At 42.4% G+C, this 27,902-nt stretch overlaps 1 protein-coding gene across 1 annotated transcript; it reads right to left on the reverse strand.

Annotated features, from left to right (window-relative positions):
• Nucleotides 1-1,227: 1,227 nt before the first annotated feature.
• On the reverse strand, nt 1,228-8,883 carry LOC118395400 (E3 ubiquitin-protein ligase ZFP91-like). Its single transcript, XM_035789182.2, has 12 exons — nt 7,395-8,883; nt 6,940-6,974; nt 6,688-6,801; nt 6,415-6,457; nt 5,966-6,070; nt 4,222-4,305; nt 3,918-4,049; nt 3,643-3,693; nt 3,413-3,491; nt 3,040-3,154; nt 2,752-2,851; nt 1,228-2,605 (listed from the first exon to the last, which is right to left on the reverse strand). Exons 1-12 carry the CDS (start codon nt 7,796-7,798, stop codon nt 1,546-1,548), a joined length of 2,322 nt encoding a protein of 773 aa, XP_035645075.1. The 5' UTR covers nt 7,799-8,883; the 3' UTR covers nt 1,228-1,545.
• Between the last annotated feature and the right edge of the window lie 19,019 nt (nt 8,884-27,902).

Consider the following 27,902-nt stretch of genomic DNA (forward strand, 5'->3'; position numbering starts at 1 on the left):
CCGGACACAAACTGAGATTCAAATAACTTACCATGTACTTGACACAATTCCTTGTAGCTGAAGCAAGATCTTCCTGAAATCTTGTACATGTCATACACAATGTGGCCACAAGAGGGCAGGCATGCGTGAACATTCCTCTACATGTTGTGCTGCTCAGAAGCTGGGGATAGCTATCGTACTATTAAATATCAACTTGATCATTCTCCTTTTATATTGACAATTTGTAAGATAATGTAGCATGTAGAAGGATCTGTCTGAAATAAATATTTTTCCATCATTTGATGTTTTTGAAATAAAATGTATATTTAGTTGGATTACTGTGGACGGATTAAGCCAGGATAAAATATGGAGTGGACTATGAAGTTCCGAAAACATTTGACATTGATGTCAATTCCGATTGAGCCGACATATGCAGCATTTACTTTGAATGTGATTTCCATGACCTCTGTAAACATTGCCCATAAACTGTCCGTCTCTGAGCGAGTTCCTCTGCCCAGGCTTTGCCGATGCATTCCCGATCTATAGGCCTGATTCAATCAGCTCAAGTGATCGTGAAGCTGGTGTTTTGGCGGCGTTGGAGGTATAACTGCGTTAGAGCTGTCAAATCAGTAAGCACACACCCATCCCACTCGCATTAGATGTTCAGAACGAGAAAGTGTAGGCTATATAGAAATAATGACACTCGGAAATCCTCCTTTCGTTGAATGATTTCCAATCAACCTAAATCAAGGCTAGATAAGGCTACCATCTCACATTCCAGTGTTGTCTAACTTGTAAACAAGGCTGCATGGGGATTTCTTCTGATGTGATTCCGTGCAGCCAATGTCAACTCTAGGTATAATGGCGTAAGCCGCTTGTACATTGAACAGCTCTAACCCAGTTCCACCTCCAAAACCACCACTATAAGGGTGTTGGCTAGGGCAGATCTGATAGAACCTAAGCCCTACTGTTAGAAACAAAACTGTCTGCTTTCGGTTCTTTGTTTGCCATGGAAAATTGAGGATCGTAAGTGTTGTGATACTAGTATCATGAGGATGGTGGGAGGACTGGCTCATTGTAATGGCTGGAATGGAAACTATGGAACAGAGACAAAAACACTAAACATGGGAACGTGTTTGACTCGGTTCCATCGATTCCACTCCAGCCATTACAATGAGCCAGTCCTCCTATAGCTCCTCCCACCAGCCTCTTCTGACAAATGCTAAACACACAAACACAGAAGGCCAGTTGATGGGTATAGATGGCTACATCACTTTATGTACAAAGGCAACAACTCACACAACTGCCCTGATGCGGGCAGATCTAAAAAGCTACCAAAAGTGACTATAAATACATTTCTGTGATCCTATATATTTCAAATGGTGCCACAATACATTAGGAGGGACATCGCTAGACCTCTCATTTTTTTACTGTCTTTCCCAGTTTCCCCTAACCTCGAAATCCAGACTGAATCACCTTATGTTGTTTCACTTTCCTAATTAGTGATCGTAAAGTGAAACAGCTGAATTCAGTTTGAATTTCCAGGCTAGCCCCCCACCGAATACTCTAGATAAGTACATGTTGCATGTGCACTTCTGTGGCATCGGTCAAGACATCCCCCTCCACCACTCCGTCCCCCTCTCCGCCCCCTTCCCAAACGACCTCTCCCTCCCCTACAGTCTCACACTGTTGAAGGGTGTTAGCGGAAGGAGAGGAGGCAGAGAGAACAGAATCGTCCAGAGCGTAGCTTTCGCTACAACCCACAGTGGTTGGGTCCTGAAGCTGGATGTCCTGAGTTTGGGGCGGAGGTTGAAGTTGGACCTGGGCCAAGAGAGGGAGGTTGGCGGTAGAAATATGGGAGCTACTCTGGAGGGTTTGGAGTTGCTGGGGGGTGGCTAACAAGGGGATCTGCTGCAGATGTGTCTGCGACCCGTCGACGGTCTGGAAGGTCATGTGGAGAATCTGCGGCTGCTGATTCTGCTGCTGATAAGACTGCAGGGTCATTTGCTGGGGCTGATGCTGCTGGGTCACTACTGAGCCGGAATGAAGGGCCAGTTGCTGCATCTGGGCCTGCTGCTGCTGCTGTGGGGAAGTGGCCGCCACCTGCTGAACAAAATGAAGGGGCATCTGGAGCTGGAGGGTGTGGTGGGTCTGCTGCTGCTGGGTGTCGGAGGGCGACGGGGGGTCGATGGGGGACAGGGCGATGGTCAGGGGCATCTGCATGGCGTGGAGGCCCTGGTCCTGACTCACTACTACCACCTGGTGGCTCATCTGACCCATCTGAGCTACCTGTTGCCCCATGTGGGTCATTTGTTCACCCACTTGGGTCACCTGCTTGGCGGGCTCCAGTCGTACCAGCTCCCCCTGGTTCCCGACACAACCCACTCCCGAGGCCTCCAGCAGGGAGGCAGGGGTAGTGATGAGGGCCCCTGCATTGGCCGCCAGGGCCTCTGCGATGAGCACCTCCGGGTGGCTCTTGGCCTTGTGGGCCACCACGCTGTCCTTCTTCTCAAACTTCTTGTTGCAGATGGAGCAGGAGAACTGGTAGGTGGCATCAGCGTCGTGCTTCTTCATGTGCCAGTTGAGGGAGGCCTTCTGGCGGCAGGTGAAGCCACAGATCTCACATCTACAGGAAGTGAGAGGGAGTGAGGTAGAACGTAAAAGAGAAAGGGGGAGGGGTGGAGGTACAGACAGGTGCAACATTTAAATAAATGGATGGAATGAATTAACAACCAGGCAAACAAATAAACGAGGTTGGAGATGGAAACTCACTGCAGTGGTTTCTCTCCGGTGTGGATCATGCGGTGCACAGCCAGGTTGTGGGAGCTCTTGAAGGCGCGGGCGCAGAACTCGCAGATGTAGTCCCTCTGGTCTGAGAGGGGGAGCAGAGAGAGTTAGCAGTAACTCATCACAGAAAACAATGACAGGTCAAGCGCTGCTTCTGTGATTGCATGTAATACTGTACTTGTGTGTGCATGTAAATGTTTAGTGAGGATAGTTAGCATTCAGTGTGTCTGTATGTGGATCTCTAAGTGTGTGTGTGTGTGTGTGTGTGTTTACCGGTGTGGTGCTTGGCATGGCGAAGTAGCTGTTTCTGCAGCCTGAAGAGTCTTCCACAGGATGGGTGAGGACATACAAACTTCTTCTTCAAAAGGTGCTGGTACTTAATATGGTGCTGGGAATTACAGGAAAAAGAAGAGTCAGCGAGAGAGACGAAGGATGGGGAAAAAAGCGTAATACTATTCACCTACGTTGGGGTCAATTCCATTTCAACAGCCATTTCAGGAAGTGAAAGTGAAATTCAATTGCATGCATTGAAAAAAAAAAATCTTAATTGAAATCGACCCCAACCCTGTTCGTGCACAACTCAATCTCAGAATAGCTTGTGAGCTTCGTCGTCGCTATGGCGACCACTACAGTTGCTATGGCAGACCTGCAGGTAGCGAGGGTGAGCCAGGACTGTTCCACACCCCTCCATCTCACAGCGCACGTACTGCACCGGTGGCTTCTTCCTGTGGGGATGGGACATGACAGAACTGTCAATCATCATGTATGTCAGAGGTGAGGGTTCAGCTTTTATACATATGATTTCACTAATGTTTTGTTAGTTGACTAAAGAAAATAAAGAGTATTGTTGCAGTTAAACAGTAATGTCAAGTTTACCTTCTTTTCGGGAGCCGGGGACTTTTATCATCTTTCCTTCGCCTGCCTCTCCTGAGGGAAATAGAGAGAATAAAATAAGTTGGAGAACTCTATTCAAGCAAGGAGTGAAATCAAGAGACCAAACCAATGCCAGATCCAATTCCCAAAGTGACAGAAGTCTACCCTTGCACACCCTTCCTTTGAGGTCTGAAATTGCACACTCTCCGTTACGGATTTAACAATGGTGGAAACGCCAGCCACTTCCAATGCTTTTAAATATGGGGAGGGGGACATACTTTCTGGGCAAATCGCCCTCTCCGAACTCGTTCTCCAGCTTCACGTCTGTGCCCTCTATCTTGATTCCTGGCTCCTTCTCTTTTTTCTCTTTCTGTCTCGGAGGGGGTTTGCGCCGTGGTTTGGGGGCATCCCTAAGAGACGGAGGATCCATTTGGAAGGTCAACAGACAGGTCACATGGGTAAAACACACGCAAACATTTATATGCATACTGATTCACACAAAGGGAATAATACGTTGGAGCTGACATGCACACACACATGCACACAATCCCAAAGGGAAAGCATTACGACACACGTACACACCTAGTAGTCTCAGCCTCCGGGTTGTAGCTCTGGTCGTTGAGGTCATCTCTGAAGGGAATGTCATCATCACTGCTGATTTCCCCACTGTAACACAAGCACAGTGCTCAAACTCATAGCCGTACACACAGATACTACCACACCTCCACTTGCTAAACATGTACAGTTGAAGTCGGAAGTTTACATAAACTAGTTTGAATGACTCCAACATAAGTGTTTCAACCACTCCACAAATTTCTTGTTTAACAAACTATAGGTTTTGACAAGTCGGTTTGGACATAACTTTTCCAACAATTGTTTCCAGACAGATTATTTAACTTATAATTCACTGTATCACAGTTCCAGTGGGTCAGAAGTTTACATACACTAAGTTGACTGTGCCTTTAAACAGTTTGGAAAATCCCAGAAAATGATGTCATGGCTTTAGAAGCTTCTGATAGGCTAATTTACATAATTTGAGTCAATTGGAGGTGTACCTGTGGATGTATTTCAAGGTCTACCTTCAAACTCAGTGCCTCTGCCTTGACATCATTGGAAAATCTAAATCTAAAGAAATCAGCCAAGACATCAGAAGAAAAATGGTAGACCTCCACAAGTCTGGTTCATCCTTGGGAGCAATTTCCAAATGCCTGAAGGTATCACATTCATCTGAACAAACAATAGTACGCAAGTATAAACTCCATGAGACCATGCAACCGCAATACCGCTCAGGAAGAAGACACGAAAACAGGTTCAAAAGTATCTATATCCACAGTAAAACGAGTCCTAAATCGACCTAACCCGAAAGGCTGCTCAACAAGGAAGAAGCCACTGGTCAAAAAGTGCCATAAAAAAAGCCAGACTACGGTTTGCAACTGCACATGGGGATAAAGATTGTACTTTTTGAAGAAATGTCCTCTGGTCTGATGAAACAACAATTGAACTGTTTGGCCATAATGACCATCATTATGTTTGGAGGACAAAGGGCGGGGCTTACAAGCCAGAACACCATCCCAACCATGAAGCACGTGGGTGGCAGCATCATGTTGTGGGGGTGCTTTGTTGCAGGAGGGACTGGTGCACTTCACAAAATAGATGGCATCATGAAGATGGAAAATTATGTGGCTATATTGAAGCAACATCTCAAGACACCAGTCAGGAAGTTAAAGCTTGGTCGCAAATGGGCCTTCCAAATGGACAATGACCCCAAGCATACTTCCAAAGTTGGGGCAAAATGGCTTAAGGACAAAAAAGTAAAGGTATTGGAGTGGCCATCACAAAGCCCTGACCTCAATCCTATAGAACATTTGTGGGCAGAACTGAAAAAGCGTGTGCCTACAAACCTGACTCAGTTACACCAGCTCTGTCAGGAGGAATGGGCCAAAATTCACCCAACTCATTGTGGGAAGCTTGTGGAAGGCTACCCGAAACGTTTGACCCAAGTTAAACTATTTAAGGGCAATGCTACCAAATACTAATTGAGTGTATGTAAACTTCCGACTCACTGGGAATGTGATGAAAGAAATAAAAAGCTGAAATAATTCTCTCAACTATTTTTCTGACATTTCACATTCTTAAAATAAAGTGGTGATCCTAACTGATCTAAGACAGGGAATTATTTACTTGGATTAAATGTCAGGAATTGTGAAAAACTGAGTTTAAATGTATGTGGCAAAGGTGTATGTAAACTTCCAACTTCAACTGTATGTGGACCATTGATTATTGCCTATACTGATCCACACACACTGCTGTCTCGCCAACATTATACCTCTGAGACTGTGGCTGGAAGCTGAAGTCTTTAGGGTCATCTTGGAAAGGAGACTCATCTTCTCCTCCCAAGAGAACATCTTCCTCATTCTCCTCTTTTTTCTCACTGAGGCGAGAGGAGTCCGTGTTACTACGGTAGCACAGAGACAGACCCAAGCCTCTTTCGAACACACACACACACACAGCCTTCCAGCCATGAGATGAGTAAGAATGCTGTTCGTTTATTCACCTCAACGAACATTGACTCTGTACTGGTACCCCCCTGTAATTAGTCTCGCTATTGTTATTTTTACTGCTGCTCTTTAATTTAATTTCTTATCCGTATTTTTTAAACTGCATTGTTGGTTAGGGGCTCGTAAGTAAGCACTTCACTGTATGGTCCATCTATACCTGCTGTATTTGGCGCATGTGACTAATAAAATTGGATTTTGAATGCATGTGTATACTCACATCCTAACTGTCTTCTTTGCAACTACCTTTGCTTCCACCTCCACTGGAACAAAAAAAACAACATTATCACACAATGCCAATACAACAATCACAATTTGATTGGGCTTTTTCAGGATGACACATTCCCCTCTGTCTCGTGAACGGCCCAACCCCCACAGAGTTGATGTAACCGACCAGAAAAAAATCAAATAAAATCAAACCCCATGCAACCCAAGACGTTCTTAGCCCACTCAGTTGAATCCCAAACACAATTTAGCTGGTTGGTGTGCCTACCGGTCGGGTTGCCGGTGCCAGGCTCACTCTTGCACACAGGCTTGGCGGACCCCCTGGTACCACGGGCAGAAGGGGCTTTGGCACGCGTCTGAGCATTCTGTGAGTGAGGGTGGACTGGAAAGGGCAAAGTGAGTGCCATCATACACACCTTTGAATTGGAATACTAATTCAAGGTGTGTCTTACTAGTTTTGTTACTGTAGCCACATATCTTTGTCTAGTTTATCAGGCAATGTATGAGGGTGGTCACCTACCTTGAACATCGGTGGGTTTCTTTGGGTGCCCTGAGCTGCGGAGAAAGAGTGATCAAAATAGTGATAACTTCCCGGCTGACTTTCTGTTCATCTAGCTATGTACAATATGACATAATCATGAGTTGCTGTCATTCAAGACTGCTACATACAGGTTGCAACTTGACAAAACCGCTCACACCGGGAATGAGAGGACAGGTAAAGAACATTAGACATTAAAACCAGGTATTACCCCTCCCTCTTCCTCCTCCCTTTTTAAAGGAACTGTGCTGGAATACGTACATGTCAGGGTATACAATTAGCAGCTATGCATCCAACCGGTTTTATGACCGTAAAATGTTGACAAGCAAACTTGGCTGGCTAACAATTTAACACAGGCATGTAAAGATGTTACGTTTATTGCAGAGGACACGGCTATATTGCAATTTATGGTGTACTAAAGGCGTATACGAACGTACTCATGAGCTTGACTACTGTCATCCCCGACCTCTCCGGTACTCTCTGTTGAAGCTGCGGAGGAGGCATTTTTCCTGGATCGTGGACAAGCAGCCTTCCTCCGGCGGTTTACGGCTTTGTCAGGGCTCGATTCTTCTGCATGGTCACTCTTCTCGCTCTGCAACCAAGCTGGTAGTGTTCGTGTAGACCGGTCCCGTAACACTCGTCCAGAACTCGGAGTGCCTGGTGTTGCTCCATTCGTACACGGCGAAGGAGAAACCCCCTTCTTCCGGTCAACTCCTCGGCCTCTCGAAGTCCTGCGCGGGGTGACCGCTGCACTCGAGGCCGGGGATTGTACCGTGGCCTTGTCATCCTCGGGCTCATCCCTTTTATTGTTATCGCCTATTTGGGTGATTTGCGGCTCCATCACCGCGTGTTCCCGGTTCTTACCCTTTTTTCCCGGATCGTATTTATTACTTTCTCTGATACTGTACTGACAGTAAACAAATGATTACATTTGATATCACATCGATCAAAACGCTTGGATTGCTAGCTAAAGGCCGTAATCTGACTGTGACATAATTCACAGAATTCGGGCCTAGTCCGCAAATTATAAGCGTTCATTTATTGATTAATAAGAAAAACTTTCCTTAATTCCTACTATAATAATAAACCAATATCCATTTTTAAAGAACCAGACACTATTTTTGCATTCTTAAAGCTATAGTAAACCTAACTATTTGCACGGGCCATGTCGCGTTACCACTTTGTTGCGTCTCCTTTAAGCCAAAATAAAACCAAGGTTAAATGCATGAGCAACATACTGTTCAGCAGATGCACACGTTCGCAGCATCATCACCCAAACACATAAGTACAGACCACATAGCACGTGTTGGTCCCATCCCAGGTGTTTACAGATCAGTGAAATTGAACGCGCAGGAGCTGTGCAAAGAATCTGCGCGCACAGACAGCCCTTTCTGGTCATGGGAAATGTAGGCCGAGTGCAAAGATCACACAAGCTATTTTATCTGATTTTATTTTGAATGTAAAGTCTAACAAAGTACCGTGAATGTAAGAGTAAATTGTGTTATCCAGTCCTTTCTTTGTAAATTATACAATGTTTTGTTATTTTATGTTTGGAAGTTATTTTGCCACTAGATGGCAGTGTAGCCTTAAATGGGATGACTGTTTTAAAATGACTGGGTAGCATACGGGGCGCTGTTCGGAAGCCACTACCAACAATCTCTCAGTCTCACGTCAGAATTAGACATTCATCCATGTTTCTCAAACATCATATTTCAAAGTGTTTAGGGTTAAGTTGAGGCATTAACGCCGAAATCTCAAGGTTAGGCATTTCCCCCCGAATTAAAAATCTCAAACAACTTTCTATTGCTGGTTTCAGACTTGTAACCTTTGGAATCAGAGGCCGATGCTTACTGTTGCCCCCAGTGTCTCTAGTTTCCAGGTTCCATGTAAAAAATAAACAAAAATAGCTTCTTACCAAAGATACATTTCTCAAGCAAGAATTTTGCTAGGACTATCTGGAAGTAGTTTGAGTGGGGAGGGGAAAACTAAAAACGAGCTATTATTGGCAGAGGGGTATGGAACTCTCTTTCTTATCGATCTATTAACTAATTTACCACCTGGTGATGTCACCAGGCAGGCCAAAACTCCATCTGACCAAAACAGGCTGTCATTTCAGGCAGTCTTGTCAAACAGCTTTTCCACTAGAGGGCATTATCATCATTTTCACAATTTCGCAGTATTATTCCAACCTCATAGTGTGTTAATAAAAAACACGGGCGTTTTTGACTGCAATGAGTCTTTAACATGGATTTTCACATAAATTATATTCATTTAATTATATATTGAACAACAACAAAACATTTTTAAAAATCAATATATATTGAGAAGAGTACATAAACTGAACATAGACAGGGCTATTACAGGTCAAAAGAAAATGCACTTTTGTCAAAAGGTTTTATGGTATGTACTGCTTTTTTGTTTTGACATTTCCTAATCCTTTCAAAATAATGTTTCAATTGTACCTTAAACAGTTGGGTCAAAATAAAACATTGTTTCAGAATCTTCCAAAGAAACATTAAAAGTGGTTTCCCTTAATATAAACTATTCTAAATCAATCCAAAATCTTCTGACATGAGAGCCGACATGCACCTGTTGAAGTGTAAATGACTTCAATAGTTTCTTCAATAAATGACTTAAAAACACTGGGTTGCAGTGTTGACCACCATTTTTATCACTATGCAGCTTTGGTAACCGGTCGGGAGAGAGACACCTGTATGATGCTCTTCAGGTTTGTATATTTCACAGCCACCACTTTGGAGTGGCACACTACATGCAGCTGAGTCTGTGCTGCTCCAGCCTCTTAATGTGTGTGGGCAAGGGGCTGATTGGGACAAGAATTTGTCCCTGGCATTTTATCCACACAAGCCCACATCATTGCGCACGCCGCTAACTTTAACATGTTTTATGAGGTTGAAGAACACATTGGGAGAGATCTTAGACCATTCCTCCATGAATAATATTTTCATATCCTTCATCTGCAATTATGGACTGCCCTCTTTAACAGGGACGGACATAGTGATTTGGAGGCCCCAGGCAGAGGCCAGTCTGAGGCCCCCCTTCCTAATAAAATAATAATAAATAAATACATGTCATTTAACTTTAAAAATGTATTACCTTTGAATGTGCCACGAACACTACCAGTCATTATGTTTTCATCTGATTGTCAAACAAATCACTTTGCATGTTCATACCAAAAATTCCAGCACTGTGCACCTGCCAGCTTTCCATCAATTCGCAAGTGGCTAATACTATCTCACCGGAGAAAGCATCTGAGCGAGCAAAACAGCACCCCTCTGTCTCACTATATGTAGAGTTTGGGGGCCTCGAGCGGAGCATGGGGGATCCTCAAACGGAGAAATTATGCTCAGCTCACGAACAAGGCCCCTCGATGATGTGAGGCATGAGGCCTCTTCTGCCTAATGTTAAGTCCACTATTGCTCTTCAATTTTAACCACAGGTTTTCAATGGGGTTGAAGTCTGGAGACTTTGATGGCCATTACAGAATGTTGATTTTGTGGTCAATTAACCATTTCTTTTTGTGGATTTTGATTTGTGCTTGGTGTTATCGTCTTGCCGGAAGATCCGTACTGTCACAGATTTACACACATCAAATTACGAATTGGCCTGAGACCACATTGACCGTAAGTGTTGATTATTATTTCAGGGCTCCAGACTAACATTTTCCCCTGGTGTCACTGGTGCTGCTAACTTTTACAGTTGGTGGCACCAGCCCATGATTTGGTCAGACCCAAATCACGATTTGGAATCATCTTATAAAGTCATTCAAAGTGCTTTATTAAGAACTATAATAAATAGACTACAGAATCAAGAAATGTGTTTTCATCTCACATGTCCAAGCAGTAATGCCTGATTCAAGATATTTTGATGTGCCATTTAAGTCAGTGATTGAATTTGTAATGCATTTTGGGTTGACAATTAGGCTATAGCTGCTATATTTTAATGTCAAAATAGGACTCCAGAATTTCCAGCAATTGCATTTTTAAATGTTATACGATCAGAGCACATTTTTCTATCTAGCGCATAGGGGGAGAGGAGAGTGGCTTGCTCATCACAGCGGCAGGCTCCAGCCAGGACACAGGAACAGGGCAGACACTTTCATTACAGGAATCATGAGGATACTACACTTTACTGTTTGAGCAAGTCATGGTTTTAGCCGCCCCCAAAAATTGTACGTTTTGAGTGGTGGGGTGACAATGTGGAATGAGCTCTTTCTATGTTAATAGGCATCCTTTCCGTTTTTAATGATCCATGATCCTGGCTGTCTAACTGATGACAGAGTCGGAGCAGGTCTCTTTGCTGATGCCACATTTGACTTTGAATGTGAATTTGTGTGACCTCAGCTCAGAAAAACTGGGCCAGCTCATCTTGGTAGGGTGGTTATAGATCATTATAGATTTGTATAAAAGAGAAATGGCACAAACATATTTTTAAAAAATCTATCTTAACAGGCCCATGGCCATGTCAAAATTTGAGTTGTTTCATTTTTATATAAAAAAAATGTAAAACATTTTTGTTCGTCAAAAAAATGTCCAGCCCATCTGGCATTTGCCAGAATTGCCAGATGACCAATCTGCCCCTGTGTGTGGGTATGTGTACAGGTTTGGTTAAATTCAATTAAATCTACAAATGTATGTACTAAAAGGGACAATATCTAATCCTGTTTTACTTAAATGCACTACAGGGTGATGTACATGACTACATTTTCAACAATATCTTTATTACATGAATCCTATTGTCTTGTTGCTAAATTTGGGACTATGTACATACAGACAGTCATTGCCTTTATAACACTGCTTACATTACATACAGTGCCTTCACACCCCTTGTCTTCTCCCACATTTTATTTGTGTTAAAAAGTGAGATTAATATTGATTAAATTGTAATTTTCTGTAATGTCAAAGTGGAAGAAAGTTTCTAACATTTGAAAAATAAAACACTAATATATCTTGATTAGATAAGTATTCACCCCTCGAGACAATACATGTCAAAAACACCTTTGGCAGCGATTAAAGCTGTGAATCTTTATCTAGCAGTTTTGCACACCTGGATTGTTCAATATTTGCCCATAATTCTCGAACAAATTATTCAAACTCTGTCATGCTGTTTGTTGGTAATTGTTAGAAAGCCATTGCCAGTCTTGCCATAGATTTCCAAGCCGATTTAAGTCAAAACTGAAACTAGGCCACTCAGGAACATTCAGTGTCGTCTTGGTAAGCAACTCCAGTGTAGATTTGGCCTTGTCTTTTAGGTAATTGTCCCGCTGAAAGGTGAATTTTTCTCCGTGTCTGTTGGAAAGAAGACTGAACCAGGTTTTCCTCTAGGATTTTGCCTGTGCTTAGCTGTATTCCATTTATTGTTAACCTACAAACTCCCTAGTCCTTGCCGATGACACGCATACCCACAACATAATGCAGCCACAACCATGTGTGTGGCTGCATTATTGCAGTATTACTTAATAAGTACCTTGTTGCAAACAGGATGTATCCTTTGTAATATTTGTATTCTGTACAGGCTTTTGTTGTTGATCCATCCTCTGTTTTCTCATATCACAACTATTAAACTCTGTAACTGTTTTAAAATCACCAATGGCCTCACGGTAAAAACCCTGAGCAGTTTCTCCAGCAACTGAGTAAGAAAGGACTCCTGTATCTTTGTAGTGTCTGGGTTTATTGATACACCATCCAAAGCCTAATTAATAACTTCACCATGCTCAAAGGAATATTTTTTATATTCACAAACCAATCAGTGCCCTTCTTTGCGAGGCATTGAAAAACCTCCCTGGTCTTTGTGGTTGAATCTGTGCTTGGAATTCACTACTGGATTGAGGGACCCGTATGTGTGGGGTACAGAGATGGAGTCTTCATTCAAAAATCAGGTCAACAACTATTATTGAACATAGAATTAGTCCATGCAAACTATTACATTATTTTTTTAAAGCACGTTTGTAATCCTGAACTCATTTAGGTTTGCCACAAGAAAGCGGTTGAATAATTACTGACTTAAGACATTTCAACTTTTCATTTTTGATTCATTTAGAAAATCTACAAATAAAATTCCACTTTGACATTATTGGGCATTTGTGTGATCTACAATTTAATACATTTTAAATTCAGGCTGTAACATCAAAAAATGTGGAACAGTGACTGCCCAATGCCACAAAAGCAAAGGATGCAGAAGACGTGTTGGCTGCAAGGCCCTTTAGTGCAATGCCTTTTAAAACAGAGCTTGGTAAATACAATGTTGTAGGACTGATCTGGGCTACATTGTATATGTTTGTACACCTAATCCCATATTGTGTGACATAAATACACGACTGAGAATTATAGAGAGGTTTATAACCACATCAATTCACGGGTCATTTGTGTCATATGTAGCAAACGCATAATCTCTCTCTCTCTCTCTCTCTCTCTCTCTCTCTCTTTCTCAGGCTTTTCTCTCTTTCACTCTTCATGTTATATCCTACAAGGATTTAACACATACATTTTGATCTCTTTGGATACCTGGCGTCTTGGCAACACTGGTAGCAGGTGACACTGCAGACAATACAAGTATAACCACTTGAGTTAAGAAAACAGGACGAGCGACTGTTAATCAAACAAAACAAACAAAAACAAAAGTTTCATTCTCAGGTCACCTGCTATGTGACAGAAGCACATGTTGTTTTATTCTCAGGTCACAGGCTGCGTTGTGTTTGCACAGACTTCCTTTTATTTTCTTAGCGACCTTTCAGAGCTCCTTTTGTTGTAGAAGAATTTCTACCTTTCGACACCTGCACCGAGCGGTGTTGGTTGGTCTCTTCTGATCACACTCTTCCTGCACGCCCTGAGGTTTGAACCAACAGGGTTGACCAAAGGTGGTGGCGGGAGGAGGGGGAAGGGAAGGGTACGTCTTTGGGAATTGCTCTAGTTCTTTTGTTTTGCCCAGCAAGGTGGCTATACAGGATACAAGTGGTTCTTAGTTGCTTTGGAGGACATGCCTCTGGGGTTTTGGGACTGGATAATTAGCCTTTGTGTGTTTCTGAGTGGTGTTTACCACTGTTTACCTTGTGATGATGTTTATATAACAGGGAAGTTGGTCGCTTACTGTCACGTCTATTCCTGAAATCTGTGTCAGACTTATTATTCAAGATGTGTCTGGACTGGAGACAAGAGTTTGTTATGTTGTTGTTTTTCGAAAACAATTGGATTATAATTGTTGTCATTGTTATTGATAGCAATACGAGCAAGCTAATATAAGACAACACAATAAAAGTTGAACCTGTTGTAAAAATACTAAACAACATTCGTACAACTCCTAACGACTTCAGCAAGAGTTTTTAGCCTTTTGGGAATGGTTTTAGAATGACAGTCGCAGGTCCCAGGGTTTGAGTCCCAGTCAGGGTACCCCTGTGATTAGATATATTCGTGTCAGCAGTTGGACAGCACCATTTAAAGCATGTAATGGACAAGTTTTAGTCACAATCCATTTTTCACAATTGATGTGCTAGCTGAGTATACATAACATTAGGAACACCTTATATTGAGTTGCATCCCCAACTTTTGCCCTCAGATCTGTCTGAATTTGTTGGGGCATGAACTCTACAAGGGGTCGAAAGCGTTCCACAGCAATGCTGGTCCATGTTGACCCCAATGCTTCCTACAGCTATGGCTTGTGGCTAATGATGATTGGATACAGTTGGGCAGATTGGATGGTCATGGCTCTATGTCCATATGTGGAATTTCTTTTTAATAGGCCACGCTCCAATATGGGTGTCTGGAGCCTTATATGGAGTTCCTGCTTCAGGGCCTCGGTTCAATATGACTGTCGGTGCCCATGTATGGAGTTCCTGTTCCGGGCCAAATTCCAATACTAAAATCTGTGCCCATATATGGAGTACTTGCGACAAGGCTGCGTTCCAATATGGAAGACAATTCCCATATATGCAATTTCTTGCTGTGAATTGAACGGTTTGTCTGAAGCCTAAAGGGGTCTACAGAGGATACACAAACAGGGAGCGTACCGTAGCTCCATCATCCACATGTTTTTTTCCAACTGGAATCTGAGACCCTTAATTATCCATGCACTCTTATAATCTCCACCCGGCACAGCCAGAAGAGGACTGGCCACCCCTAAGAGCCTGGTTCCTCTCTAGGTTTCTTCCCAGGTTCCTGCCTTTCAAGGGAGTTTTAGCTAGCCACCGTGCTTCTACGTCTGCATTGCTTGCTGTTTGGGGTTTAAGGCTGAGTTTCTGTATTAGCACTTTGGGACAACTGCTGATGTAAAAAGGTCTTTATAAATACATTATATTGTAAAATGATCATGATGTTTGTATGTGGCTGCTATGATAGTGAACAGTGTTTGCTTGTGACCAGGGGTGTATTCATTCGACCGGCCGACGGAAGCAAACGGAACGAAATGTGGATAAACATACCTGAATTTGTCCAATAGACACTATCGTTTGCAACTGTTGGACTAATGATTACACCCCTGATCAGGTATAGATCAGACTAGACTGTGCAATGCAGTATTGAATGTGTCACTGTCTGTCACCTTGATTACTAAAATGTTTATCTTAACCTGTACACCTACAGTACGTTGTAAACTTTCATTTATAGGCTAGGTTGTAGCAACCTCATAATATGTATAGGGAAAACTTGAGAATCATGCAGTAGCCAAAACCTATCGATGTTACATTGAGCTATTTGAATGGAATATGAATGAAAGTCATACAATATGCTGTAATAGAAAAATAATATTCCTCCCTCATCTTAAATGTCACCAACTCTCACTGGTGTACACATTGTTTTTCAGTGTACATTCTGATGTCTGGAAGTTCCTGGGGAAGGGCTGGTTCCTCAACAACCAAGATGTGACAGACACACACACTTGTGCCTTGTGGTGACCACACCCTCCATCTCTCTCTCTCTCTCTTTCTCTTTCTCTTTCTCTTGCTCTCTCTCTCTCTCTCGCTCTCTCAGCCTTTACTTTTTTTCTCTCTTTCACTCATCATGTTATGTAATTTGACAACAAGGATTTAAAACATCAATTTTGATCTCTTAGGATACCTGGCATCTTGGCAACGCTGGTAGCAGGTGGCACTGCAGACAATACAAATATAACCATTTGAGATAAGAAAACAAGACGAATGACTGTTAATCAAACAAATCTAGCTTCAATCTCAGGTCACCTGCTATGTCATGTGTTTGCACAGCTCCAATCTGGATTTAACCGTGCAGAGAAAAGCACATTAAACAGAGCCATTTCATTTTATTTGAAAAACAATAGAGATTGTGAAAGAAAACAAAATGAAACGGCAACCATGTTTACATCACGACACAAATGTAATCCGGGCTACCTGGCTACAATACAAGTCTAACCACTTGAGATAAGGAAACAGGATGGAATGACCGGGAATCAAAGAAATGTTGTTCTATTCTCAGGTCACAAGTCTTGTTTGCATAGCTCTTTCTTTTTTTAGAGACCTTTCAGAGCTCCTTTTGTTGTAGAAGAATTTCTACCTTTCGACACCTGTACCGAGCGGTGTTGGTCTCTTCTGATCACACTCTTCCTGCACGCCCTGAGGTTTGAACCAACAGGGTTGACCAAAGGGGTGGTGGGAGGAGGGGGAAGGGAAGGGTACGTCTTTGGGAATTGCTCTAGATCTTTTGTTTCGCCCAGCAAGGTGGCTTAACAGGATGCCAGTGGTTCTGAGATGCTTTTGGAGGAGTTATTCAGAACATCTGCATCAGACTTATTATTCAAGATGTGTCTGGACTGGAGACAAGAGTTTGTTATCTTGATGTTTTGCAAACAATTACGTTTTTGTCATCATAAGTGGGATTATCAATGTTGTCATTGTCATTGATAGCATTACGAGCAAGCTAAAAAAAAAGAAAGAAATACAAGTTAAACTTATTGTAAAAATACTAAACGACATTCGTACAACTCCTAACGACTTCAGCACGAGTTTTTATCCTTTGGGAATGGTTTTAGAACGACAGTCCCAGGTACCAGGGTTTGAGTCCCAGTCAGGGTACCGCTGTGATTAGATACATTTGTGTCAGCAGTTGGAGAGCACCATTTGAATCATGATATGACTGCGTTTTAGTCACACTTCATTTTTCAGAGGAAAAGGTCTGCCATTTTTCATAATTGATGTGCTCGCTGAGTGTACCAAACATTAGGAACAACTAATATTGAGTTTCACCCTCCACTTTTCCCCTCAGAACAGTCTCAATTTGTCAGGGAAAGGACTCTACAAGGGGTTGGAAGCATTCCACTGGGATTTTTGTTTTACCTTTATGTAACTAGGCAAGTCAGTTAAGAACAAATTCTTATTTTCAATGATGACCTAAGAACAGTGGGTTAACTGCCTTGTTCAGGGGCACAACGACAGATTTGAACTTGTCAGCTTGGGGATTTAATCTTGGAACCTTTCGGTTACTAGTCCAACACTCTGACCACTAGGCTACCTGCCGCCCCAATACTGGCCCATGTTGACTCCAATGCTTCCTACAGTTTTGGCTTGTAGTTCATGAATATTGGATGCGGTTGAGCAGATTGGCATGGCTGGTCACTGCTCTATGTCCATGGTCACGGATCTATGTCCATGTATGGAATTCATTTCTAAAAGGCCACATTTCAATATGGGTGTCTGGGCCGTATATGGAGTTCCTGCTTCAGGGCCTCGTTCAATATGACTGTCGTGCCCATGTATGGAGTTCCTGTTCCGGGCCACATTCCAACACAAAAGTCTGTGCCCATATATGGAGTACTTGCGCCAAGGCTGCGTTCCAATATGGAAGACAATGCCCATATATGCAATTTCCTGCTGTGAATTAAACGGTTTGTCTGAAGCCTAAAGGGGTCTACAGAGGATACACAAACAGGGAGCGTACCGTAGCTCCATCATCCCATATTTTTCCCACCTGGAATCTGAGACCCTAATTATCCGTGTACTCTTATAGTCTCCACCCGGCATAGCCAGAAGAGGACTGGCCACCCCTAAGAGCTGGTTCCTCTCTAGGTTTCTTCCCAGGTTCCTGCCTTTCAAGGGAGTTTTAGCTAGCCACTGTGCTTCTACGTCTGCATTGCTTGCTGTTTGGGGTTTAAGGCTGAGTTTCTGTATTCGCACTTTGGGACAACTGCTGATGTAAAAAGGTCTTTATAAATACATTATATTGTAAAATGATCATGATGTTTGTATGTGGCTGCTATGATAGTGAACAGTGTTTGCTTGTGACCAGGGGTGTATTCATTCGACCGACCGACGGAAGCAAACGGAACGAAATGTGGATAAACATACCTGAATTTGTCCAATAGACACTATCGTTTGCAACTGTTGGACTAATGATTACACCCAGGATCAGGTATAGATCAGACTAGACTGTGCAATGCAGTATTGAATGTGTCACTGTCTGTCACCTTGATTACTAAAATGTTTATCTAAACCTGTACACCTACGTTGTAACCTTTCATTTATAGGCTAGGTTGTAGCAACCTCATAATATGTATAGGGAAAACTTGAGAATCATGTAGTAGCCAAAACCTATCGATGTTACATTGAGCTATTTGAATGGAATATGAATGAAAGTCATACAATATGCTGTAATATAAAAATAATATTCCTCCCTCATCTTAAATGTCACCAACTGTCACTGGTGTACACATAGTTTTTCAGTGTACATTCTGATGTCTGGAAGTTCCTGGGGAAGGGCTGGCTCCTCAACAACCAAGATGTGACAGACACACACACTTATGCCACACCCTCCATCTCTCAATACAAATATAACCATTTGAGATAAGAAAACAGGACGAATGACTGTCAATCAAACAAATCTAGCTTCAATCTCAGGTCACCTGCTATGTCATGTGTTTGCACAGCTCCAATCTGGATTTAACCGTGCAGAGAAAAGCACATTAAACAGAGCCATTTCATTTTATTTGAAAAAAACAATAGAGATTGTGAAAGAAAACAAAACAAATAAAACATCACGACACAAATGTAATCCGGGCTACCTGGCTACAATACAAGTATAACCACTTGAGATAAGGAAACAGAATGGAATGACCGTGGATCAAACAAATGTTGCTCTATTCTCAGGTCACAAGTCTTGTTTGCATAGCTCTTTCTTCTTTTAGAGACCTGTCAGAGCTTTTGTTGTAGAAGAATTTCTACCTTTCGACACCTGCGCCGAGCGGTGTTGGTTGGTCTCTTCTGATCACACTCTTCCTGCACGCACGGAGGTACGCGCCTACAGGATGGAGCCAGTGGGGGTGGTGGGAGGAGGGGGAAGGGAGGGGTACTTATTTGGAAATCTGTAGATCTGTTGTTTTTGTTGCCCAGCAAGATGGCTTAACAGGATGCCAGTGGTTCTGAGATGCTTTTGGAGGACCTGCCCCTGGGGTTTTGGGACTGGATAATTAGGCTTTCTGTGTTTCTGGGTGGCGTTCACCACTGTTTACCTGATGATGATGTTTATAGAACAGGGAAGTTGGTCATTTACTGTCACATGTATTCAGAAAATCTGAGTCAGACTTATTATTCAAGATGTGTCTGGACTGGAGACAATAGTTTGTTATGTTGATGTTTTGAAAACAATGACGTTTTTGTCATCATAAGTGGGATTATCATTGTTGTCATTGTTATTGATAGCATTACGAGCAAGCCTTTAAAAAAACAAAATAAAAGTTGAACCTGTTGTAAAAATACCAAACAACGTTCGTACAACACAATAAGCAATAATTTTTAGCCTTTTGGGAATGGTTTTGGAATGACAGTCCCAGGTACCAGGGTTTGAGTTCCAGTCAGGGTACCCCTGTGATTAACTACATTTGTGTTAGCAGTTGGACAGCACCATTTAAATCATGAAATGACTGAGTTTTAGTCACAATTCATTTTTCAGAGGAAAAGGTCTGCCATTTTTCATAATTGATGTGCTAACTAAGTGTACCAAACATTAGGAACACCTAATATTGAGTTGCACCACTCACTTTTGCCCTCAGAACAGTCTCAATTCATGAGACCATGGACTCTACAAGGTGTTGAAAGTGTTCCACAGGGATGCTGGCCCATGTTGACTCCAGTGCTTCCTACAGTTGTGGCTTGTGGCTTGTGGCTAATGAATATTGGATGCAGTTGAGCAGATTGGCATGGTCACAGCTCTATTTCCATATTTGGAATTCCTTTCTAATAGGCAGCATTCCAATATGGGTGTCTGGGGCCACATACGGAGTTCCTGCTTCAGGGCTGCTTTTCAATATGAATGTCGGTGCCAATATATAAAGTTTCTGTTCCGGGCCACATTCCAATATGAAAGTCTGTGCCCATATATGGAGTTATTGCGCCAAGGCTGAGTTCCAATACTGAAGGTAATGCCCATATATGCAATTTCCTGCTGTGGATGAGATGGTTTGTCTGAAGCCTAAAGGGGTCTACAGAGAATACACAAACAGGGAGCGTACTGCAGCTCCATCATCCAAAGTCTGAGACCAGACACCTCCAATTACACATTTCTTGAGTAGACAATATTTCATTTATAAACATACATTTGAAGTCGGAAGTTTATATAGACTTGGGTTGGAGTCATTAAAACTAGTTTTTCAACCACTCCACAAATGTTTTGTTTAACAAACTATAGTGTTGGCAAGTTGGTTAAGCCATCTACTTTGTGCATGACACAAGTCATTTTTCTAACAATTGTTTACAGACAGATTATTTCACTTAAAATTCACTGTATCACAATTCCAGTAGGTCAGATGTGTTGACTGTTGACTGTGCCTTTAAACAGCTTGGAAAATTCCATGGCTTTAGAAGCTTCTGATAGGCTAATTGACATCATTTGAGTCAATTGGAGGTGTACCTGTAGATGTATTTCAAGGCCTACCTTTAAACTCAGTGCATCTTTGCTTGACATCATGGGAAAATCAAAAGAAATCAGGCAAGGCCTCAGAAAAAAAATGGTAGACTTTCACAAGTCTGGTTCATCCTTGGGAGTAATTTCAAAACACCTGAAGGAACCACGTTCAACTGTACAAACAACAGTATGCAAGTATAAACACTATGGGACCACGCAGCCGTCATACCACTCAGGAAGGAGACGCATTCTGTCTCCTAGAGATGAACATACTTTTCTGCGAAAAGTGCAAATCATTCCCAGAACAACAGCAAAGGACCTTGTGAAGATGCTGGAGGAAATAGGTACTAAAGTATATACAGTATATCCACAGGAAGACGAGTCCTATATCGACAACCTGGAAGGCCGCTCAGCAAGGAAGAAGCCACTGTTCCAAAATCGCTGTAAAAAAGTATACGGTTTGCAATTGCATATTGGGACAAAGATCACACTTTTTGGAGAAATGTCCTCTGTCCTGATGAAACAAAAATAACTGTTTGGCCATAATGACCATCGTTATATTTGGAGGAAAAAGGGGGAGTATTGCAAGCCGAGGAACACCATCCCAACCGTGAAGCAAGAGGGTGGCAGTATCATGTTGTGGGGGTGCTTTGCTGCAGGAGGGACTGGTGTGCTTCACAAAATAGATCAGCATCATGAGATTGGAAAATGATGTGGATATGTCGAAGCAACATCTCAAGACATCAGTCAGGAAGTTAAAGCTTGGTTGTAAATGGGTCTTCCCAATGGACAATGACCACAAGCATACTTCCAAAGTTGTAGCAAAATGGCGTAAGGACAACAAAGTCAAGGTATTGGAGTGGCCATCACAAAGCCTTGACCTCAATCCTATAGAAAATTTGTAGGCAGAACTGAAAAAGCGTGTGCGAGCAAGGAGGCCTACAAACCTGACTCTCTTACACCAGCTCTGTCAAGAGGAATGGGCCAAATTTACCCAACTTATTGTGGGAAGCTAGTGGAAGGCTACCCAAAACGTTTGACCCAGGTTAAACAATATAAAGGCAATGCTACCAAATTGTATTTGAGTGTATGTAAACTTCTGACCCACTGGGAATGTGATGAAAGAAATTAAAGCTACAATAAATCATACTCTTTACTATTATTCTGACATTTCACATTCTTAAAATAAATTAGTGATCCTAACTGACCTAAGACAGGGAATTATTGCTAGGATTAAATGTCAGGAATTGTGAAAAACTAAGTTTAAATGTAGTTGGCTAAGGTGTACGTAAACTTCCAACTCCAACTGTAATTATCATTCCTTGTGAAGACTGGGGGCTAGTATTGAGTGAGTTTTGCAAGGGAAGTCCCGCCCCTGTGGCTACATCACATCTGGTATAAACTGAGAAGAGATCAACGTTCTGCTACTTCGCCTCTACTACTAACAAGCTTCCTTTTTGTGCTTTTATTTCGAGATTTGCTACGTGCAAATTTTTTTGAGGAGCATCTGTGCGAGCTGGTGAGACAATATGAGAACCTTTATGTTTGAATTCGGACAACCATGCAAAAAGACAACAGCTGGAGGGAGATTTCACAAAATTTGAAAACCATACTGATATCAAGGAAACAAGGAGAAAGATTCGGGATCGGTATGTTCCCAATCTGAAAAGGGTGAATGAGACAAGGAGTGAGGCTGCTGCTGGTGTGTGTGTCCCAGGGATTGTGCGACAACTAGATTGTCTTTGTGATCACGTGAAATATTGGCACTGTAACAGTGACTGCCCAATGCCACAAAAGCAAAAGATACGTACTTTTTGAAGAAGACATGAGTTGGCTGCAAGGCCCTTTGGTACATTGCCTTTTAAAACAGAGCTTGGTAAATACAATGTTTTAGGACTGATCTGGGCTGATTCAAGATTGGTCTGGACTGGAGATGAGAGTTTGAAATGTTGATGATATCATTGTTGCCTTTGCAATTGATATCATTGCGAGCAAGCAAAAAGTAAAAATACTAAATAACTTCCATACAACACCTAACTACTTCACCAAGAGGTTTTTAGACTTTTGGTAATGGTTTTAGAATGGCAGTCCCTGGTAGCAGGATTGGAGTTCCCTTGTGATTAACTACATTTGTGTGAGGAGGAGATGGATTGCACCATTTAAAGCGTGTCCCGGCTGAGTTTTAGTCACAATTTTTCCACATTTTCCTAATTGATGTGCTAGCTGAAATACACTGAGTATACCAAACATTAGTTGAGTTGCCGGGGCATGGACTCTAGAAGGTGTCAAAAGCGTTCCACAGGGATACTGGCCCATGTTGACTCCAATGCTTCCCACAGTGGTGGATTATGGCTAATGGAGATTGGTTGCAGGTGAGCAGATTGGTGAAAAAAATCAAATCAAATCAAATGCCTCAGAGCCCTAGGACCATGCCTCAGGACTACCTGACCTGATGACTCCTGGCCGTCCCCAGTCCACCTGGTTGTGCTGCTGCTGCTCCAGTTTCAACTGTTCTGCCTGCGGCTATGGAACCCTGACCTGTTCACCAGACGTGCTAGCTTGTCCCGGACCTGCTGTATTCAAATCTTTTTCTTTCTTTCTTTCTTTCTTTCTTTCTTTCTTTCTTTCTTTCTTTCTTTCTTTCTTTCTTTCTTTCTTTCTTTCTTTCTTTCTTTCTTTCTTTCTTTCTTTCTTTCTTTCTTTCTTTCTTTCTTTCTTTCTTTCTTTCTTTCTTTCTTTCTTTCTTTCTTTCTTTCTTTCTTTCTTTCTTTCTTTCTTTCACACCTGTTGTCTAAACCTCTAAATGTTTGGCTATGAAAACCCAACTGACATTTACTCCTGAGGTACTGACCTGTTGCACCCTCTGCTACTATGATTTTTATTTGACCCAGCTGGTCATCTATGAACGTTTGAACATCTTGACTGTGTACTCTTATAAACTCTATGCGGCATCGCCAGAAGAGTACTGGCCACCCCTAAGATTCTGGTTCCTCTCTAGGGTTCTTCCTAGGTTCCTACCTTTCAAGGGAGTTTTTCCTAGCACGCCGTGCTTCTACGTCTGCATTGCTTGCTGTTTGGGGTTTAAGGCTGAGTTTCTGTATTAGCACTTTGGGACAACTGCTGATGTAAAAAGGTTTTTATGAGTAAATTATATTGGAAAATGATCATGATGTTTGTATGTGGCTGCTATGAAAGTGGACAGCGTTTGCTTGTGACCAGGGGTGTATTCATAATGTCCGAAACAGAAACCAAGTGCAACTGGTAATACCGGACAGCGAAAACCCAACAATAATCATAGTACACCTCTAACATAAAGAGTAACAAGCCCGTACAAACACAGGCGGACTAACCAAACTTAAATAACACCAACCCAAAAACAGGTGAAAACAATTAGACAAAACCAAACGAAAAGGGAAAAGAGGTATCGGTGGCAGCCAGTAGACGATGACCGCCGAGCGCCGCCCGAACGGGAGCCACCTTCGGTGATATTCGTGACAAGATGCAGACTAGACGGTGCAAGGCAGTATTGAATGTTTCACTGTCTGTCACCTTGATTACTAAAATGTTTCTCGACCTGTGCATCTACGTTGTAAACTTTAATTTATAGGCTAGGTTGTAGCAATCTCATAATGTGTATAGGAAAAACCTGAGAATCATGTAGTAGCCTCTCTCTCTCTCTCTCTCTCTCTCTCTCAAATTCAATAGGCAGTAATGACAAGGTCAATGTTGTCAATGTGAAGTGATAAACATGATGATGAAAACAGCAACTACAATAGGAATAGTACATATATCATATAATATATATAGAAGAAATAGAACAAATCAATATCCAATACAGAAATGCAATAATGTTCAACGTTGAGAATGTAATTCAACAAAGAAAAATGGCTAGTGGTACTGATGTTGTGTATTACCTTTAATACTGTATATAGATTAAATAGTACATAGAGACATATAAAAGTAATCTCAATCGTTGTCTGTCTCTCATTTTCTGGAAAGTTGCAGAACTAACATTACCGGTTGATCAATAGAACAGTAACCAGAATAACATCAACTTGCTACCAGGAAGCTACTACTGTCTTCAATTCCTTGAATAAGACAAATATTTTACCTGCAGAAGGTGCGTGACTGCGTAGGCCATTCAAAGATTGGCCTACGCATACCCACAACGCTCTGACAACCAACAGGGGACATCTAAAAGCTTAAAGCATTCTCTGGAGTCACGCAGGCTTCAGAAACTAATCACAATCCTTGACTCTTTCCACATTTTATTGTGTTACAGCATGAATTGTAAATGGATTAAATTGAGATTTGTTGTCACTGGCCTACACACAATACCCCATAATGTCAAAGTGGAATTACAGTTTTTCTCAATTGCTAAAACACAATTTCTGAATTTTTGGTGGTCTTCCTAAGCCAGGATTCAGACACAGCTAGAACATCCGGGTTGGCAGAGTGTGCTAAAGAAGTGAATAAAACAAACTTAGGGAGGAGGCTTCTAATGTCAACATGCATGAAACCAAGGCTATTACGGTTACAGAAGTCATCAAAAGAGAGCGCCTGGGGAATAGGAGTGGAGCTAGGCACTGATGACTCCTGGCTGTCCCCAGTCCACCTGGTTGTGCTGCTGCTCCAGATACAACTGTTCTGCCTGTGGACCCCTGACCTGTTCACTGGACGTGCTACCTTGTCCTGGACCTGCTGTTTTCGACTCTCTTTCTTTCTCTCTCTCTCTCCCTCTCTCTCTCTCTAACACACCTGTTGTCTACATCTCTGAATGCTCAGATATGTAAACCCAACTGACAATTACTCCTGAGGTACTGACCTGTTGCACCTTCTACAACCACTATGATTATTCGAATTTGACCCTGCTGGTCATCTATGAACGTTTTAACATTTAGGAGTGGCCAGCCAGAAGACGACTGGCCACTCCTAAGAGCCTAGTTCCTCTCTAGGGTTCTTCCTAGGTTTCTGCCTTTCAAGGGAGATTTTCCTTGCTTCTACATCTGCGTTCTCACAATCGTCGTAATAACATTCGGACCAAAGCGCAGCGTGATATGGGTTCCACATGTTGAATGAATGAAACGCACAAAACCAATAAAGATCGAATGAAGTGCTCACAGGCAACTACACATAAACAAGGTCCCACAAAACACAGTGGGGAAATGGCTGCGTAAATATGATCCCCAATCAGAGACAATGCAAAACAGCTGCCTCTGATTGGGAACCATACCAGGCTAACATATAAATAAACAACCTAGTTTACCCACCCTAGTCACACCCCGACCTAACCAAAATAGAGAATAAAAAGGCTCTCTATGGTCAGGGCGTGACATGCATTGCTTGCTGTTTGGGGTTTAAGGCTGAGTTTCTGTATTAGCACTTTGTGACAACTGCTGATGTAAAAAGGTCTTGATAAAAACTTCAGCGATGTCATTTACAAAATAACCTCCAATACCCTACTCAGTAAATTGGATGCAGTCTATCACAGTGCCATCCGTTTTGTCACCAAAGCCCCATATACTTCCCACCACTGCGACCTGAACGCTCTCGTTGGCTGGCCCTTGCTTCATACTCGTCGCCAAACCCACTGGCTCCAGGTCATCTACAAGACCCTGCTAGATAAAGTCCCCCCTTATTTTAGCTTGCTGGACACCATAGCAGCACCCACATGTAGCACGCGCTCCAGCAGGTATATCTCTCTGGTCACCCTCAAAACCAATTCTTCCTTTGGTCGCCTCTCCTTCCAGTTCTCTGCTGCCAATGACTGGAACGAACTACAAAAATCTCTGAAACTGGAAACACTTATCTCCCTCACTAGCTTTAAGCACCAGCTGTCAGAGCAGCTCACAGATTACTGCACCTGTACATAGCCCATCTATAATTTAGCCCAAACAACTCCCTCTCCCCCTACATACCTGAATTTGTCCAATAGAAACTATCGTTTTTAATTGTTGGACTAACGATTACACCCGAGATCAGGTGTAGATAAAGGCAAGACTGTGCATTGCAGTATTGAATGTGTCACTGTCTGTCACTACCTTAATTACTAAAACGTTTATTAGGACCTGTACACCTACGTTGTAAATGTTCATTTATAGGCTAGGTTGTAGGGTGAATGGAATATGAATGACAGTCATCCAATATGCTGTAATAGAAAAAAAAAACGTATTGTCCTCCATCTTAAAGTCTCCAACTGTCACTGGTGTACACATAGTTTTTCAGTGTACATTCTGATGTCTGGAAGTTCCTGGGGAAGGGCTGGTTTCTCAACAACCAAGATGTGACAGACACAGAAACATGTGCCTTGTGGTTCTCTCTCCCTCTCGCTCTCGCTCTCCCTCTCCCTCTCCCTCTCCCTCTCCCTCTCCCTCTCGCCACCACACCTGTTGTCTAAACCTTTGAATGCTCGGCTATGAAAACCCAACTGAAATTTACTCCTGAGGTACTGACCTGATGCACCCTCTACAACCACTGTGTTTATTATTTGACCCTGCCGGTCATCTATCTCTCTCGCTTTTCTCTCTCTCACTCTCTCTGAAATTCAATAGGCAGTAATGACGAGGTCAAAGCGAAGTGATACAGGTACACATACGAAATCAACAGCAACCACAATAGGAATAGTACATGTAATACCGAAGAAATGATACACATATAACAAATAAAACCAATCAATATCCAATACAGAAATGCAATAATGGTCAGCGTTGAGAATGTAATTCAACAAACAAAAATGACTGCTTGTACTGATGTTGTGTATGACCTTTAATACAGTATATGGATAAAATAGGACATAGCACAGAGACTGGATTTGGATTAATAACTTTAAATGTTATTGATCATTAGTCTATAATAGAGACTTGAGGGGTGCCATTGCCAAGAGACTACACTAGAGGTTAATGGTTATCTATTGGGCAAGGTATATGGTGGGTGCCATTAAGCTTGGAATGTACTGAGTGTCGGGACAACCATCACATGTGGCAGGCAAGGGGAGAGAGCGATGGATTAGTTATGAAGGGGACGAGGTCAGGGGACGAGGTCCACCACTATTGTAAATATGTTTTTGTTGATTCAACTGTTCGATCCTTT

This window comes from Oncorhynchus keta, chromosome 16 (assembly GCF_023373465.1).
Source record: "Oncorhynchus keta strain PuntledgeMale-10-30-2019 chromosome 16, Oket_V2, whole genome shotgun sequence".
NCBI classification, from domain to species: Eukaryota; Metazoa; Chordata; class Actinopteri; order Salmoniformes; family Salmonidae; genus Oncorhynchus; species Oncorhynchus keta.

Bases quoted from the DNA above. Each gene is read 5' to 3' on its own strand.
- LOC118395400 (XM_035789182.2), bottom strand. From the start codon at position 7,798: ATGGAGCCGCAAATCACCCAAATAGGCGATAACAATAAAAGGGATGAG. The intron at 6,071-6,414 runs GTGAGTATACAC...CTCTCGCCTCAG, and splicing joins GCAAAGAAGACAGTTAGGAT to TGAGAAAAAAGAGGAGAATG. The intron at 3,155-3,412 runs GTCTGCCATAGC...TGTAATTCCCAG, and splicing joins CTCACCCTCGCTACCTGCAG to CACCATATTAAGTACCAGCA.